This window comes from Heteronotia binoei, chromosome 16 (assembly GCF_032191835.1).
Source record: "Heteronotia binoei isolate CCM8104 ecotype False Entrance Well chromosome 16, APGP_CSIRO_Hbin_v1, whole genome shotgun sequence".
Taxonomy (NCBI): Eukaryota; Metazoa; Chordata; class Lepidosauria; order Squamata; family Gekkonidae; genus Heteronotia; species Heteronotia binoei.
In genome coordinates this window covers 52,031,505-52,050,384 of record NC_083238.1, presented here as the reverse complement: position 1 = coordinate 52,050,384, position 18,880 = coordinate 52,031,505, and the positions used below count along the sequence as shown (strand labels likewise).

At 46.6% G+C, this 18,880-nt stretch overlaps 1 protein-coding gene across 1 annotated transcript in view; it reads left to right on the top strand.

Moving 5' to 3' along the window:
- PTH2R (parathyroid hormone 2 receptor) overlaps positions 1-18,880 on the top strand; it is a 103,952-nt gene that overhangs the window by 40,766 nt on the left and 44,306 nt on the right. The window contains exon 9 of the mRNA XM_060257050.1: positions 2,604-2,664. Within this exon, the coding sequence (XP_060113033.1) occupies positions 2,604-2,664 (61 nt within the window). The remainder of the gene's footprint in view (positions 1-2,603; positions 2,665-18,880) is intronic.

Sequence of the window (18,880 nt, the reverse complement as noted above, 5' to 3'; positions counted from 1 at the left end):
ATTTATGAGAGCCTCTGTGCACAGCGGGTTTCCGATGTCTCGCTCAGACCGAAGCCTCTCTCCGTTGTTTGCCAGTGCTGTTTTTAATCTTAAACAAAATACTACCTCTTGCACCAAATGAAAGAATTTCTCGGCCTCTGTTAGGATTTGGAAAGGGCTGTTCATTTGCACCTTGTCTGCTTTGCTCACTTTATCTGTCTAGCGATTCTCGACTGTCTTTTAGGCGCCGTCTGGCTAATGGGGTGCTTGCGACAAAACACTGCATTAGTGGGCTGTGTTGCGATCGTTGCCGCTGCTCAAAAGTCATCCTGCAACGAATCAGGCCATAGATCCCCATCCAGGATTCCCTCTAAGCTGAGTTAGTGTGAGTCAGCTCAGTTTTTTGGCGTCTGGCTCACACGTTTTGGTCTTCGCTCAGGAAAAATGGCCCCGGAGCAAACTGATCTATGCGGTAGCTCACAACTTTCATGCCAGTAGCTCACGAAGGGGGATTTTTGCTCACAAGACTCCACAGCTTAAAAGGAACATTTTCAAGCAGTGTATAGCACTGGAAACCAGCAAAAGGGTTTTAGGCAATGTTCCCTCTAAGTTGCAGAGTCTTGTGAGCCAAAATTCTACTTTGGGAGCTACTGGTATTAAAGCTGTGAGCTAGTGACATTAAAGTTGTGAGCTACTGCATAAATTAGTGTGCTCTGGGATCAATCTTCCTGAGCTAAGACAAAAATGCGTGAGCTGAAGGCTAAAAATCTGTGAGCTAGCTCACGCTAACTCAGCTTAGAGGGAACATTGGTTGTAGGGAGCAGCAGAGTTCTGGGAGATTGAAGCAACAACAACAAGGCATCAGACCCTCAGAGGAAGTTCTGACCACAGAGTTCCTGACAATTCCTAGAGCTACCCAGAAATTCTGAGGATAGCTGTAGCTAAAAATCTGTGAGCTAGCTCACGCTAACTCAGCTTAAAGGGAACGTTGGTTGTAGGGAGCGGCAGAGTTCTGGGAGACAGAAACAACAACAAGAAGGCATCAGACCCTCACAGGAAGTTCTGACCATAGAGTTCCTGACAATTCCTAGAGCTACCCAGAAATTCTGAGGGTAGCTCTAGCAAACACTGGAAACTCTGTGGTCAGAGCTTCTGGTAACTGGCTGATGTGTTATTTTTTCTTTATAATTTTTCTCCCCAGGATGATTGCACCCCTCCTTTTAACACCAGTTTTCTCTGGTGGATCAACTGAGCATTGACAGGGAAGGTCCACAATCGGCTGGAGGTCTCCCACCATAAGTGGACAAATGGGAACCCTACCCCTCTCTGATGTCTACTATGGGCTCCATTCGAAGTCAGCACATTCCTGTCACTTGAGATGCAAGACCAGGAGTTTCTCTGTTATTTTGAGCAGGAAGCATAGCCAGATGGGGTCGAGCAGCTGAAATTGTGGTTCTTTAAGAGTGGGGTGGTGACCCTGTCAATGGCGAGTACGCTAGGACAAAAGCAACACCCAGTGGTGTTGAGGCACGAGAGCTGATTAACCTAGAGATGTAATAGATAGTAATCAGAATCCCTAAACTGGTAAGCATCCCATGTTGGTCTTTGAGACCTAAAGGCATATTTAGGGGACATATCATAGCAGAAGCTCCTTTGCATATTAGGCCACACACCCCTGATGCAGCCAATCCTCCAAGAGCTTTCAGGGCTCTTTTTTGTAAGCTTCAGGAGGATTGGCTACATCAAGTGTACATGCTTAATATGCAAAGGAACTCCTGCTACGAAATCAACTCGGGTTGCCAAGTCCCTTGCAGCCTCTGGCAGGGGATTTTCTTCGCGCACGCAACATGCACACGGCACGATGACATCACCCAGAAGTGATGTCATTGCGCCGGTGACATCATGCGGCGGCCAGTCTAGGTGTTTCTGGGAAAACTCTGTGGTTTTCCCAGATGCTCTAGCCATTTGGAAGGGGAAAAACTATATAGTCCCTATTGCACCATAGAGTTTTCCCTCCCAAATGGCTAGAGCATCCAGAAGAACCATAGAGTTTTCCCGGAAACACCTACAGTGGCCGCCATGCGATGTTGCCGGTGCGATGACGTCACTTCCAGGTGACGTCATTGTGCAGGCGACATCGGGGGAGGTTCCCCCCTCCCGGCCCAATGTGGGCCTGTGGGTTGGGAACCTCCTGGACGTGGGAACCCCCACCTGGACCGGGGACTTCGCAGCCCTAAAATGACCCCTGGGCATATTCATTCCAAAATCCCAAATCATTGACTATGGCGTCCATGCATCGCTTTCATCCTCCTGTCGTCTCCAGGTGGGTTTCTGAAGCCCTATAGAAACCTGCACATTCTACTTGCTCATAGACAATAGCAGGGTGGAAAACAAAGTCAATGTCCACCTGTGAGAAAAGCCACCTCCTTCTCTTCTTTCATCCTTTCAGTTTGAACCTGAAACCAGCCATGTTTAGAAAGGAATGGAAGGAGGAAAGCTGCCTATCCCCAAGAAAGCTTTTGTGGCTTGCTGTTGACAAAAGGGAAGAGGGGATTTTTAGTCACTATTTTGTTCCTCATGCAAATCTAATCTAACAATTGCTTATTTCCCCCCCACACTTATAGGATTTCCAGCTGCCTTCGTTGTGGCCTGGGCAGTGGTGCGAGCGATGACGGCAGACTCAAGGTCAGTGAAGTGTGCTGTAGGGAGGCAGCCTTGTGTAGTGGCTAGAGCATCAGACTAGGGTGTGGGAGGCTTTGGGTTCACATCCCCACTGTGCCATGCAAGCTTGCCGGTCACACACTCTCAGCACTTGGGCCGGTCACACACTCTCAGCACTGCCTACCTCACAGGGTTGTTATGGAAGAGAGGAGAATGTTGTAAGTTGATTTGTTAGGACTGCCAAATTCCTGCCGGGGATGAGAGGTCCCCCACTTTGGCAGGCTCCAACTTGCAAGTAGGGAGGAGGCCACTGAGGGGATTCCTGCCCCCCAAAGAGTCTCATCACCACGCGGCGTATGCAGCACCCATAAGTTACATATCACATCAGACATGTGGGGATGTGTTAGGAATTTGCAGGAACTCCATAGTTTCATGTGGGGACACTCTAGCAATCTGGGAGAAAACTCTATGGTAGCACAGCTTGGCCTCCCTTGCCTGTCAATGATGCTATCTTATTTTAATCTTATCTCAATCTATTATTCCATCTCTGGGCCTGCTGCTGAACAGATATATGGAATGTGCTCAATGGAAACCACCACCTATGACATATCATAGAGTTGGAAGGCACCTCCAGGGTCATCTAGTCCAACCCCCTGCACAATGCAGGAATCTTACAAACACCTCCCCCTAAATTCACAGGATCTTCATTGCTGTCAGATGGCCATCTAGCCTCTGTTGAAAAACCTCCAAGGAAGGAGAGCCCACCACCTCCCGAGGAAGCCTGTTCCACTGAGGAATCGCTCAATGGTCAGGAAGTTCTTCCTAACGTTGATTTAATTTCAACCCATTGATTTGATTTAATTTCAACCCATTGATTTGATTTAATTTCAACCCATTGGTTCTGGTCCTACCTTCCGGGGCCACAGAAACCAATTCCACACCGTCCTCTATGTTGATGTTGGTTTTATTGTATTTTATGGTTCTAGCTTGTAGTTTTTAATTGCTTTTAACTTTTGTTTAATTGCTTTTGTTTTAACTTTTGTTGTTATATGCCCTGAGCCTGTTCACGGGAAAGGGTGAAATACAACTTAACAAAAATAAATAAACTAAATAAACCAAATTTCAGAGCATCCCCATGCAAAACCATAGAGTTTTCAGCAAATTCCTAGAGCTCCCCCCACCCCCGCATGAAGTGCTTGGTGCAATATGTCACTTCCAGGTGATGTCATCACACTGCACTTGTGAAAAAAGTCCCCCGCCAGCAGCCACAGGGGACTTGGCAGCCCTATGCTTTGTTTCCCTGGGGGGGGGGGGGGTGTCCAGTGCGAGGTATAAATAGCATAACGAAAACAAAATATTTGATCGCCCTTTTTGTTTTCAAGGCAAATACCAAATTTTAAGGGTCCAAAAACCCTGAATCTGAAAAATACCAATTTTTCCTTGCACATCCCTAAAAGCAAGGTACTAAAACCCTGCTCTTGAGAGCCAGTGTGGTGTAGTGATTAAGAGCAGCAGACTCTAATCTGGAGAACTGAGTTTAATTCCCCACTCTTCCACATGAAGCCTGCTGGGTGATCTGGGGGCCATTCCCAGTTCTCTCTGGACTCTCTCAGCCCTACCCTCCTAAAAGGTGCCTGTTGTGGGGAAGGAACAGAAGGAAAGCTGCTCTGAGACTCTGAGAAAAATGGGTCTAAAAACCTATTCTTTTCTTCTTCTATTTGGGTAATATAGGGAATAAGTGAATATGTGGAAACTCAAGGTAACTCTGTTCACACATAGAGAAACCAAAGTAAATGTTGTTCCATTGACATTGGGCTCCTCATGACCAACTAAGGCAGCACAGAGAGGAAGCACTTCCCACCCCCCAGGTACCTTCTCCCTATGGTTCCACATATAGGTCAGAATTTTCTATTATTGCTTTAGAATCATCTGAAAACATTTAAGACAAAAAAAAAATTGCATTGCCTGAGGTCTGTGAAGAGAAGGTTAGGGAAGGGTAAGCTTTCCCGACCTCTATTAGATTTTGCTCTGGGCATACTAGGGGTGATTCCGCACTCATGTTGGTCCGGGGCAGGCTTCCGTTTTGGGATGGAGCAAGCTGGTGATTTTGCACCAGTTGCTCCACGCCGGCATTTTGCGCGGGGCAAACCCGTGATCTGCCCTGCCGCAGTGTAAACCTATCTTTTCAGGTTTATACTGCGGCGGAGCAAATCACAGATTTGCCCCGCACAAAATGCCGGAGCGGAGCAACTGGTGCAAAATCACCAGCTTGCTCCGCCCCAAAACGGAAGCCCGCCCCGGGCCAACGTGAGTGCAGAATCCCCCTAGAAGTTCACATTCATTCCCTATTAATGCAACAGATCTAATGTGTACTCCATTGAGCCATAGCGCTGCAGCCCCCTTGTTTCGGGGAGCGGCTGTGTACAAAAAGTATGGCAGAGGTACTAATTCGCACTATGAAGTACCTCTGGGGCTACAGCATCCTCCGGAGTGTCCAGGTGCTATCTTTGGATCCAGAACTGGGCAGTGGAAGCAGCCTCCAAAATCAGTTTGCTGCTTGAAGGGCACTTTTTCTTTTTTTGACGTCTCTCTGGATTTTTTTTTGGCATCTCTCTAGGAAAGAGTCCAATGTTCACACTGAAATGAGAAGCTCAGTGCTGTGATTGGAGAATGTAGAACGGGGTTCCTAAATAACTGAGCAGTTAAACTGAGAAAGGAATTGAAACGTCATCAAAATCTAGAGAGATGTCTTTGTAAGAAAGTGGCTGCGTTGAAGCTAGACTCCTCAGGAGCACCCACCTTGTGAATTTCAGTTGAACTATTTCCAAGTCTGGACATATCTATTCATTCGGGGATGGGGTTTTTTGGCCCCTTGGGGTTTCTGTTACTTTAAAAGGCCCTAGCACCGCCTGCCTCTAATTATTGTATTGTTTATTATGTGTTGTACACAATCCTTGTAATATATTTTTGCAAACTGAAAGACTGTGTATTACTTGGTGGCTCCAAAATCAGTTTGCCTGGCACCCCAGATTCGGGAGTAGACCGTTTCGAGATATATTTGATAAATTACTTGTTGAAAGAAGTTGGCTAACGACAAAGTTGGCAGGTGCTCTAAGGGCTCTTCCATGGTTTCAAGGTCAATATAGCAGAACCAGCTGGTACAGATATGCAAATAATTTCAGGTAATGGTCCAATAACTGTGGCCAGTTTCCCAATTCCACCAGAGAAAACATAAGAACGTAACAGAAGTCATGTTGAATCAGGCCAATGGCCCATCCAGTCCAACACTCTGTGTCACACAGCGGCCAAAAAAACCAGGCACCATCAGGAGGTCCATCAGTGGGGCCAGAACACTAGAAGTCCTCCCACTGCTCCCCCCCCAAAAAACAAAAAGAATACAGAGCATCACTGCCCCAGACAGAGAGTTCCAACAATACACTGTGGCTAATAGCCACTGATGGAACTTTGCTCAATATGCTTATCCAATCCCCTCTTGAAGCTGTCTATGCTTGCAGCTGCCACCACCTCCAGTGGCAGTGAATTCCATGTGTTAATCACCCTTTGGGTGAAGAAGTACTTCCTTTTATCCGTTCTAACTCGACTGCTCAGCAATTCCATTGAATGTCCACAAGTTCTCATATTGTGAGAAAAGAAGAGTACTTCTTTCTCTACCTTCTCTATCCCATGTGTAGTCTTGTAAACCTCTGTCATGTCACCCCTCAGTTGACATTTCTCCAAGCTAAAGAGCCCCAAGTGTTTTAACCTTTCTTCATAGGGAAAGTGTTCCAACCCTTGAATCATTCTAGTAGCCCTTTTCTGAGGTAAAACAACTCAGGAAGTAGAGAAAATGGGCATCCCTGGCCCCAAGGATGTCCGTCTTGCTTCAACCAGGGCCAGGGCCTTCTCAGCCCTGGCCCCAACCTGGTGGAATCAGCTCCCTGTGGAGATATGGGCTCTACCAGATTTGTTACCTTTCCATAGAGCCTGTAAGACCGAGCTGTTCCACCAGGCTTTTAGTTGAGGCAAGCGGGCGTCCTTTACTCTATTGCCTATACCATCGGCTGTCCTCCCCCACAGTGATCTATCATCTGAACCACTATATCCGGGCCACTGAATGATTATACCTAAATTTGCACTATGCGCCCGTTCGCCTTTGTTATATAATGTTGATATATAATGCTGTTGTTTTAATTGTATTCATTGGTTTTACTGTATGTGATCCGCCCTGAGCCCGTTTAGAAAAGGGCAGAATATAAATTGATCAAATAAATAAATCAATCAAATTGCCACCATAACACCTCCAATAGCAGGCTGTCTACAGCTGTACTGCGAGGCCTAGTTCAGGAAATCACTGTGCCACTGGGAAAGATTAGGGAATGTAGATGAAGGGTTAGCCAAGGGGTACGATGTAAAGTTCTTCTACACCCTGTCTGCCAGGTTGATCATTTCTCTAAGATCTAGTTGCTCCCACATACAGGCCTTGCCTTGAGGCCATGTTTTTTTTTTTAATGTATTTATTTATTTATTTTGTTCAATTTCTATCCTGCCCTTTCCGTAAGTGGACTCAGGGCGGCTAACCATCAATATTATAATACAATTTAAACCAATAAAACACAATTTAAAACATTTTGTGGTACTATACAACAGGGTTGGCCAACGGTAGCTCTCTGAATGTTTTTTGCCTACAACTCCCATCAGCCCCAGCCATTGGCCATGCTGGCTGGGGCTGATGGGAGTTGTAGGCAAAAAAAACATCTGGAGAGCTACCTTTGGCCACCCCTCCTATACAACTTTGGTATGGCGGGATCTTTCTTTTTGCTGTTAGTGATCATATAATTTTCATAACTTTTCAGTGATGTGAGGTGGGAGTTCTTCCCGGTTAGGTGTTGAAGGCCTGTCAGAACAATTTGGTTTTGCAGGCCCTGCGGAATTGAGAAAGATCCCATAGGGCCCTTATGGCCTCCGGGAGGGCATTCCACTTTTCTGGAGCTGCCATCTAGAAGGCCCTAGCCCGTGTAGAACACAACCTGGCTTCCTTTGGTCTGGGGATGGACAATAGGTTTTGTGTCCTTGAATGTAGTACTCTCTGGGGAACATGTGGAGAAAGGCAGTCCCCTAATTAGGCAGGCCTCTGACCATAAAGGGCTTTAATGGTCAAAACCAACTCCTTGAAATGGACTCGGAAAACAATAGGCAGCCAGTGCAGTTCTTTCAGCACTGGCCGAATGTGCTCCCATCTAGGGAGCCTCAATAACAGCCGTGCTGCAGTGTTTTGCACTAGCTGCAGTCTCCGAATCAGGTTCAAGGGTATCCCCATGTAGAGAGCATTACAGTGATCTATTCTCAGGGTGACCGTAGCATGGATCACAATATCTAAGTCGCCATGTTCCAGGAAAGGAGCCAGCTGCTGTACCCGATGAAGATGGATTTGGTAGTGGCTGCTACCTAGGCCTCCATTATCAAAGAGGACTCCAGGAGCACTCCCAAGCTTAGGGGCCGATAACAGTGGCACCCCGTCAAGAACTGGCAAAGGAATCTCCCTTCCTGGGCCACGCTGGCTCAGATGGAGAACCTTCACCTTTGTCAGCTTCAGCTTCAACCGACTCAGCCTGAGACAAGTTGCTACGCCTTGAAGAGCCAGGTGTAGATTTTCCAGGGTACAGTTGGAGTGGCCCCCCCATCAATAGATAGACCTGGGTGTCGTCTGCATATTGGTGACATCCCAGCCCATACCTCCTGACAATCTGGGCAAGGGGGCACATATAGATGTTGAATAACATCGGGGACAAAACCACATCCTGTGGCACACCACATATAAGTGGGTGCCTTTGGGATGATCCCTATCACCACCTTTTGTCCTTGACCTTGGAGAAAAGAGGCTAACCACTGCAAAGTGGACCCCTGGATCCCCACGTCGGCAGGGCGGCTAGACAACAGCTGATGGTCAACTGTGTCAAACGCAGCTGACAGATCTAATAATAAGCTGAGCCTCCCCGATCCAGATGTCATAGGAGGTCATCCATGAGGGCGACCAGAATCGTCTCCATCCTGTGACCTGGCTGAAATCCAGACTGGAATGGATGCAGTGCAGAAGTGTCATCCAGGAATCCCTGTAGCTGAATCGCCACCGCCCGCTCTATGACCTTACCCAAAAAGGGAAGGTTCCACATCGGCCATGTTTTGTTGATTGAAGCAGAGTTTCTTGGATTGATGGATCGAATCTATGTGGGCAATTGTGATCTTAGAACAGATGTTGATGCAGGAGCCTGTTTTCACAGACTGACTCCAAATAGCTGCATGGCAATTAAGGAATCATTAGGTACCAAAGTGGATTTACAATACAGACTAGCCATTGAACAATCGTATGTGAAAATGCAGGCTCACAACCCCATTAGCAAAGAAAAATCTACAATAATGACAACTGGGATATAAATGGTTAATGAACATATGGGATAAATACAGGAATAAAATATCCCCTGCCTGCATCTGCTGCCATGGATTTACGCAAGTTGCAGAACTGCAAGCATCAGACCTTATTGTAGTGGAAGAAGGGTTTCCTCCGAGGAGGTCATTTCTCTGATGATGGTATCTTGTAAATCCTCCACTTCGAGAGAATATTACAGCACTTGGAGAGCATTCTCTTTATCGCACAAAAAAAGAAAAAAAAAAGGTCAGTCTGAGCTACTCGTCCATAAACTATATTTTCTTTCCAAGTGGTTTTTCAGCGACTAAGACTAGGAATGGGCACAAATTACATTTTTGTGGTTCGGTTCGTGGTTCATAGCATAAGCATGAACTGATACATCAGTTCACAAACTATTCATATTGGTCTTGGGTCAGCCATAGCTCTGGCAGAGGTTGTCCTTGAAGGGGCAGCTGCTGTGAGAGCCCTCTCAGCCCCACCCACCTCACAGGGTGTCTGTTGTGGGGGAGGAAGGGAAAAGAGATTGTGAGCCGCTCTGAGACTCTTTGGAGTGGAGGGCGGGATATAAATCCAATATCTTCTTCTTCTTCTTCATGACCCTGCTTTCTGCTGCCCGGCAGTTTTGGCAAGCAGCAAAAAGCAGGAGTTTAAGAGAGCCAGTTTGGTGCAGTGGTTAAGTGCACGGACTCTTATCTAGGAGAACCAGGTTTGATTCCCCACTTCTCCACTTGCACCTGCTGGAATGGCCTTGGGCTAGCCATAGCTATCGCAGGAGTTGTCCTTTAAAGGGCAGCTAGTGTGATATCCCTCTCAGCCCCACTCAGCTCAGGTGTCTGTTGTGGGGGAAGGAAGATATAGGAGACTGTGAGCCACTGATTCAGAGAGAAGGGCGTATAAATCTGCAGTCTACTTCTTCCTCTTTAAATAGCTGCAAGACTTTTAAACCCAACCGTTGAGTGGCGGGGAGCAGAAAGCAGGCTCAGAGCTATTTAAACCTCTGCTTTCTACTGTTCATTAGATGCCATGAGCTGCCTTAAAATTTCTGGAAATTCATGGCAGCCCTTCAGTTAGCAAACAGCTTTGCAAACCACGAACTAATCAAAATTGGTGACGAACATTTGTTTGTGAGCTGGTTCGTGTCCATCCCTACCTAAGACTTATACTCGAAACAAGCAAAAAGCCAGATTTCGGTCCATCGTTGATAGGATGCAACGGAGGATGCATCCCTCTGAAAAGGAATCCTTGGGCTAAGATTTTCTTCATATCACTTCTCTGTCTTATCCTCCAATGATATATCATTTTCTGTCTTGGACATTTCGTGTTGTAATTCAAGTCCTCAGTAAGTCTCTCTTTGCACCTTTGTGAGAAGTACCACTAGAACATCTTACCCTTAACATTTTATTTCTGGTGTCAATTACTTCGGCTAAGAGAGTATATGAGATCAACACTCTCTCCATTCGCATGGGTCTTTGTGTGTTCCACAAAGGTAAAATGGTGCTTCTTCTTGATATGAAATTTCATTCATTCTGGAGTTCAGCTCGACTTTCCATAGCAGTCACGCAATCACCTTACCTCCATTTTCTCCAAAGCCCAGCCAATCCGAAGGAGAAGAACTGGTTCAGTTTGACTAGATTCAAGTTGGGTAGCCATGTTGGTCAAAACAAAGTTTGAGTCCAGCGGCACCTTGAAGGCCAACGGAAGTTTAATTCTAAGTATAGGCTTTCATGTGCAGGCACACTTCTTCCGATTCTCTGGATTGTCGCAGAGTCTGGTACGTTTACATTAGGAGAACTTTCCCTTTCTAAAAATCTGAATCCTTCTTTATTGCCTTCAACCCCATTGCCAAGGCAGAGGAAATCTCCAAATCATCTTTGAGGGAGTGGTGTTTCCATGACTTCCAAAACTCAAGAAGTTCAGCCAACAAGGCATTATGGTACATCCCATAAGAAATGCACGTTCTGTTAGCACCCTCTTTGCAGTATTAAGCTGCGCCTTGCCAGAGACTGAGCACATTGCAGAGGGCTCTGGAATAGAGCAGAGAAGTGCTACAAGCATGAGGTTTGTGGCTCAGCAGCTGGGGGAGTTGCTGAAAACTTCTGAGCTCATGTGAAGGTGATTGAAGGTGATTGCAGCTGATTGCTGCTGATCATTTAGGAGTGGCTGTGTTCCCCACCCTCTTTGCATTATTAAGCTGCGCCTTGCCAGAGGCGCGAGCCGAAGGGCAAGAGCTAAAGGGCTCTTGGCCTGTGGCTCTTAGGCTGGGGGCTGTGTAAGGACCAGGAACCCAGATTCCTTGTGTTCCCAATAACGTAAGTAGACTCTCCAGATGGGGAGCCACATAAACAAACAGGGTTAAAAGGGGACTGTATATTTTTAAAAAGCTATCATGAAGGTAGAATGCCAGCAGGGGGGTAGGGGGGCAGTGTTTTGCATTGAGTGTCACATGTATGACTATCTGCCCACAGGACAGAAGTCTTGTGTGTGTGCTCGATGCAAGGAGCTCCTGGTCCTCAGGAAACGAGTTCGTACCCTTGAGGCTGAGGTGACTGACCTGGAGAAGCAGAGACAGTCAGTTAGGCACTTGGAGAAGACTCTTGGGAATGTGTTAGATGAGCCCTGCTCTGAACGTGGCAGCCCCGTTGCTGCCAGGGAGCATGAGGGTCGAGAGGGAACAGGGCACTGGGCTGAGGATAAGGGGAATGTGCCCTCAGAAGGGACCTCTTCTTCAGTTGGTGAGCGGAAATCCTTTCGCACCAAGGAACCAACCCTGGGTAGGGAGAGAAGGGGGGTCTTGGTAGTTGGTGATTCGATCCTTAGGCAGGTAGACAGCTGGGTGGCAAAACCGCGTACTGACTGTATGGTGACTTGCCTGCCTGGTGCAAAGGTAGCGGACATTACACATGTAGTAGATAGGCTGATAGACAGTGCTGGGGAGGAGCCAGTGGTCGTGGTGCATGTTGGCACCAACGATGTGGGGAAATGCAGTCGTGAGGTCCTGGAGGAAAAATTTAGGCTGCTAGGCAGGAGACTTAAGGCCAGGACCTCCAAGGTGGCCTTCTCAGAAGTGCTACCTGTTCCACGTGCAGGGCTGGAGAGACAGGCACAAATTAGAAGTCTCAATGTGTGGATGAGATGATGGTGTAAGGAGGAAGGGTTTAAGTTTGTTAGGCACTGGGATGCTTTCTGGAACAAGCGGGAGCTGTACAAAAAAGACAGTCTCCACTTGTCCCCGGATGGAACCAGGCTGCTGGCGCTTAAAATCAAAAAGGTCGCAGAACAGTTTTTAAACTAAATCTTGGGGGAAAGCCGACAGGAGATGAAATGTCTCTGGTTCGGGAGGACTCATCCCAAAGAGATGAAGGCTTAGCTGTTACTTTTCTACCAGGTAACAGATCAGAGTTGTCCACTGAGATGGTGACAAACAGAATGGACTGCCATAGTGGTGGCAGCTACAAGCATAGCCAGCTTCAAGAGGGGGTTAGATAAAAATATGGAGCAGAGGTCCATCAGTGGCTATTAGCCACAATGTGTATATATATATATGTGTGTGTGTGTGTGTGTGTGTGTGTGTGTGTGTATATATATATATATATATATATATATATATATATATATATATATATATATATACACATACATACACACATACATACATATAATTTTTTTGGCCACTGTGTGACACAGAGTGTTGGACTGGATGGGCCATTGGCTTGATCCAACATGGCTTCTCTTATGTTCTTACATATGCAGAGTTTAATCAGCCACTACAAGTGGGATATCATCACCTCAGTTGATGAAACCTCAGTTGATGAAGGGACGGTGGTAGAGCACCAGGAGGGACGGTGGCTCAGTGGTAGAGCATCTGCTTGGTAAGCAGAAGGTCCCAGGTTCAATCCCCAGCATCTCCATCTAAAAAAAAGGCTCCAGGCAAATAGGCATGAAAAACCTCAGCTTGAGACCCTGGAGAGCCGCTGCCAGTCTTAGTAGACAATACTGACTTGGATGGACCGAGGGTCTGATTCAGTATAAGGCAGCTTCATATGTTCTTATGTTCATATATGAAGCTCTGTGGTCAACAGTTCTTCACTCCCATTGCACGCATGACTTTTTTTAGCTTCCCAACATTCAAAATTATGCCTTCACTTCGAGATGAGAATGGAACATCATTGTGAAGATTCCTTCTATCTGGAGCCCAGCAGTATAATTTTGTTTCACCCTATGTGAGAAATTTTGTTCCACCCTATGCCAGCTCTGATTTGGTTAATCCAGGAACGCAATGGGCCAACTATACCTATTCTTTCTCTATTCTCTCTCACCGATTCCACAGTTGGAGTTGCTCCACACACACCACCCCCCAGGCTTCCGCTTTCCCCAGATCAACCGATCGATTCCTCACCAGTTGCTGCATAGCCGCATTTTGACCCGCAGCCCCCTCCGGTTTCCCCCATGTCTTCTTAATATTGTTTTTTTAGAGAAAGCAACTACGGAATCGGTATTTGTGTTTTCACATGGAGAGTTACTGCTCTTGTCCTCGTTATGCAATCTGCTCTTCTGGCCTGTTTCTTCTAATGTGGTTATTTATACCTGTGGACAGAGATGGTCTTTTGCCATTTTTTCAAGATATGTCTGCAGAAGTCGTCAAACTGCAGAAGACCTCCGCCTATCGACAGAAACAGGAATTGCAACCACCTTCTTGCTTCTCTATGGGTGATGGGACGGTTGGTTCCTGTCGTTCAAAATGATGCCTTCAAGTTCAAGACAGAAGGAACAATCACGTTGATTATCCACTATTCCTTTCCTTCCCCTTTCCATTATCTATAGGACCATCACAGCCTCTTCACCTCCTCCCTAGGGTTGCCAATCCCCAGGTGGGGGCAGGGGATCCCCCCATTTGGAGGCCCCCCCACTTCCAGGTCATCAGAAAGCAGGGGGGGGGGAGGGATATGCCTGCATTATTCCCTATGAAGACCAATTTTCTTAGAGTATAATGGAGAATTGATCTGCAGGTATCTGGGGCTCTGGGGGGCTGTTGTTTTTAGGCAGAAGCATTAAATTTTCAGCACAGCATCCACCGTCTCTCCACAACATACCCTCCAAGTTTCAAAAGGATTGGACCAGGGGGTTTAATTTTATGAGCCCTGAAAGAAGGTGCCCCCATTCTTCATTATTTTCAATGGAGGGAAGGCATTTAAAAGGTGTGCAGTCCCAATAAAGGTGTGCAGTCCCTTGGAGTTCAGTTATGCTTGCCACACCCTTGCTCCTGGCTCCACCCCCAAAGTCCCCAGATATTTCTTGAATTGGACTTGGCAACCCTAGTCTCCCTCCCCCCCACCTCCATATAGCTAAATTCACTTCTCACAGTACTTTCGATAATGTTCAAAGAACGTCTGCACCATGGAGGTCCCAGCATGTCAATCTCATCAAGCCAGGCTACTTTCACCTAGTAGGGTTTATTTTGTCCATCATGGCCAAACCAAACTCAGACCTCTTTAAAGGGCAGCACAGCGGGCCTTCTTCCAGGTAACAAGTTAATATTCTGAATTCAGCTCATGTGGAAGGTGCGTTTGCATCCAGATGATCAATCATTGGGATGAAGCAACAGAAAGCTCCTGAGGAACCGACAAGATTGCATGATGCGCTGGAAATCGTTCAAATGAATTGACAATGGTTGGACCACATCCCTTGAGGAAAGAAACGCATTAAGCTTTTTTATTTCACGCTTCAGACTACTTGCTGGCTCAGCTTGCCCAGGGAAGTGTAATCATCAGAACATCCCTTCTTATCTATTAGCTACAGGAGCTTCAGAAACAAATCTGAAGGCAAGATGCTTGGCTCATCTCTCTGCCTTCTACTGGAGAGGCTAAAGACTCATCCTGACAGGTCTTTGGACAATTGTTCCTAGGTCTCCTAGAGAAGGTGGCTTCTAGAAACAACATAAAAGAAGCCATGTTGGATCAGGCCAATGGCCCATTCAGTCCAACACTCTGTGTCACACAGGGACCAAAACCCAGGTGCCATCAGGAGGTCCACCGGTGGGGTCAGGACACTAGAAGCCCTCCCACTGTTGCCCCCCCATCCAAGCATCAAGTATACAAAGCATCCCTGCCCCAGACAGAAAGTTCCATCTATACCTTGTAGCTAACAGCCACTGATCTAGCTGTTTATCCAAAAGAAGCTCCTCATAACCTGTGTTCCTCCTCTTTTTCACTTGATCTGAGCCCCTGTTTGCAGCATGATGATGAAAATGGACTGCGCAGCAGGGTTGCTTTAAGGAACGCAACTAGGAACCTGAAGAGCACTTTCTTCCTTTCTTCTAATCCCTGAGTTGCTGCAGCGAGGAATGTGTAAGAAGTGATCTTCAGAATTCATTTTCTGGGGGCGTGGCAGATTCCAGCTTGAGGAATCCAAACACACAAATTAGAGCTAGCGGGGTGTGGAAATTGGACCAATTAGCATGACACCACCAATCTGTCTCTTGGTTTACTGTCTTTGGGATCCTGGGGACTTGGCAATCCTCTTTGAAGACATAGGAATGGTAGGGCTGCCAAGCCCCCGGCATTCCCAAGAACCTCCCCTGATGTCACCGCCGCGATGACGTCACCCGGAAGTGACGTCATCATGCTGGCGACGTCATGCGGCGGCCTCTCTAGGTGTTTACAGGAAAGCTCTATGGTTTTCCTGGACGCTCTAGACATTTGGGAGGGAAAACTCTACGGTACAATAGGCTGGCATGATGGCGTCACTTCCGGGTGACGTCACTGCATCACGCGCACGCTTTGCATGCATGTGAAAGTCCCCAGCCGCAGATTGGCAGGGACTTGGCAACCTTAAGGAACGGGTAGGAAAGTAATAACTCTACTCCTGAAGATGTGATAACCCTGCTCTCCAAAACAGAACCTGTATAGCGCTTTTTCTGTGCACATACATAATCAGAGTAATTCTTTTAATATTGACAGACGGGGCTTTTTTTTGTAGCAGGAACTCCTTTGTATGTTAGGTCATGCCCCCTTGATGTATCCAATCCTCCAAGAGCTTCCAGGGCTCTTAGTACAGGGCCTACTGTAAGCTCCAGGAGGACTGGCTACATTAGGGCGCGTGGCCAAATATGCAAAGGAGCCTCAGCCAATGGAGAAAGTAGAGGCTTTGCTCTGTAGCTCCTGTGCGATTGAGCAAGCCTAGGAAAGCAAGCTGAGATGCAGAAGGACGCAAGAGTGAGGAAGAAGGAAGCAGATGACAGCCAATTGCTTGGTAGCCTGATAGGAGCCCTCCAAGGGCCTGATTTGGCCCCAGGCCACATGTTTTGACACCCCTGATATACATAATGGCAGTCATGCTGCATACTATATACCGTACACAAGAAGAAGTCAGTAGTCAAAATACATCGTATATAACAACCACCTTTTTTGATAGTTTTGTTCTAGAAGGCTGACAGGTGAACAACCTGTTCTTTGCCTACAAGTGCGATAAGCAACATCATGCGGCCGCTATTCTTGTTAAGAACGGGGCCAAGGATTTATACAGAAGGGCTCTCGGATTATGGATACTAGACGTGCTAGAAGATGGGTGACACAAATTTCCCTGACTGGTTTTCTGAAAATTATTAGTTCCATTCCTTTCCCCTTCCGCATGGTGCGTCCCCTTTCCTGTGCTGCGCCTATGTCTCTGTGAGACACAGGCAAGGAAAAAATGAGCAAGACGTTGATGATGAGCAGGTTGTTCAGCTGCTGGCAATAACAGCCTCTCCCCTTCAGTCACTGTGCCCTGAAGGTGCATCCGCAAGAAAGAAATGTCGGCTGCAAAACCGTAGACTTAAACAAACAGCTATTAATGAGGCAACCGGGTCTCAGGAGCACGCTCCTTTCTCCTCACGAATTGCTCCCAATGATTAATAACAAGCGGAAGCGACCGGTCTCCGCTTCCTGCTTCATTACGTGAGGGAAAGGGTATGTCTCCTCACAGAGCCTCCCTTTCATCTGTTCATTAATTGTCGGAGGGTTAAATCGAATGTCACCTGTTCAAAAATGCTTCAGTCTCTCGGATTCTTTTGAAACTTTCACTCGCTGCGAATTGCTAGCTGCAAAGTTCGGTGACAAAGACTCGGGGCTGCCGGTTGTGTGTTTGCAGCTTGTCTAAAAAGGATGGCCATGTTTGTTTGTTTATTTGTTCAGTGAATTTCTAGGCGGCTGCTCCAGAGATCTGCTTAAGGTGCAAACATTTGATTTAAATTAAACATCGTTTTAAAGCTTTTAACCGCTTACTGTTGAGTTATTTTAATAGCCTTTATATGTTGTACTCCACCCTGAGCTCATTCACGAAAAAGGTTGGAATATAAATTAGCTAAATAAAATAAATAAATAAATATATTACATAACAGATCAATGTTATGTATTATTTATTTGTACTTACTTCATTTATGCCCTACCTTTTTTCTTCACTGTGGGCCAACAGTGGCTTTCATTGTTCACTCCTCTTCCATTTTATCCCTACTATAATCCTGTGGGGTAGATATGAGTGACTAGCCCAAGGTCACCCAAATTTCCATAGCATAAGAACATAAGAGAAGCCATGTTAGATCAGGCCAATGGCCCATCCAGTCCAACATTCTGTGTCACACAGCGGCCAAATATATATATATATATATATACACACACACACACACACACACACAATCACACACACACACACTGTGGCTAATAGCCACTGATGGACCTCTGCTCCATATTTTTATCTAACCCCCTCTTGAAGGTGGCCATGCTTGTGGATGCCACCACCTCCTGTGGCAGTGAATTCCACATGTTAATCACCCTTTGGGTGAAGAAGTACTTCCTTTTATCCGTTTTAACCTGTCTGCTCAGCAATTTCATCGAATGCCCACGAGTTCTTGTATTGTGAGAAAGGGAGAAAAGTACTTCTTTCTCTACTTTCTCCATCCCATGCATTATCTTGTAAACCTCTATCATGTCACCCCTCAGAGCAGGATTCGAACAGAGCAGAGCGAGGATTCGAACCTGGGTCTCCTACAACCTAGTCTGCTGCTACTACACCACACTGGTTCTCAGAACAGTAAAAAGAATTTCATAAAATCAACCCCTGTTCAGATGGAGGGGCTCTCACAGTTTTGTTGCATTGGCTGATTACTCATGAGGGGTGGTCAATTTGTGCAATGTGGGATAGATATAATTCCGTTTTCCTGTCTCCTGTTGGTAGAACAGCAAAAAATGCTAAATCTGGCCACCATCATGTTTCAGCATTAATAGCCTGTTCTCTTCCCCAAAATGAAGGAGAAGTCTATCAATGGCTACTAGCCATGGCGACTGAGGGGAACCTCTACATTCAGAGGCACTAAGCCTCTGAATCCCAGAGCCAGGAGGCAACATCAGGGGAAGGCCTCAGCCTCTCTGGCTGGTCACTGTGTGAGACAGGATGCTGGAACCATGCCTCAGTCATCTGGAACCAGGTCTGCTGAATTCATTTTCTAAGCTGCAAAGGATCCTTTCTCAAAGGTGACATACCTCTGACAGAGAGTCATGCTAATTTGTTGTTTCACCTTTGCCTTATATGTATGGACTGGACTGGTAAATTCCAGTTCATTGTATCTGAGGAAGTGTGTACGCCCACAAAATCTCATACTTTGAATAAAACTTCATTTTTCTAAAAGGTGCCACTGGACTCAAACTCAGGACTGCCAAGTCGCTCTGCCATTGTGGCGTGGGTCGCCTCTTGCACCTGCTCTGTGTGTGCGGTGCCATAACATCACCCAGAAGTGACATCATCATGCAGGACATGTCGCATCAGAGACACTCTAGGATTCATGGT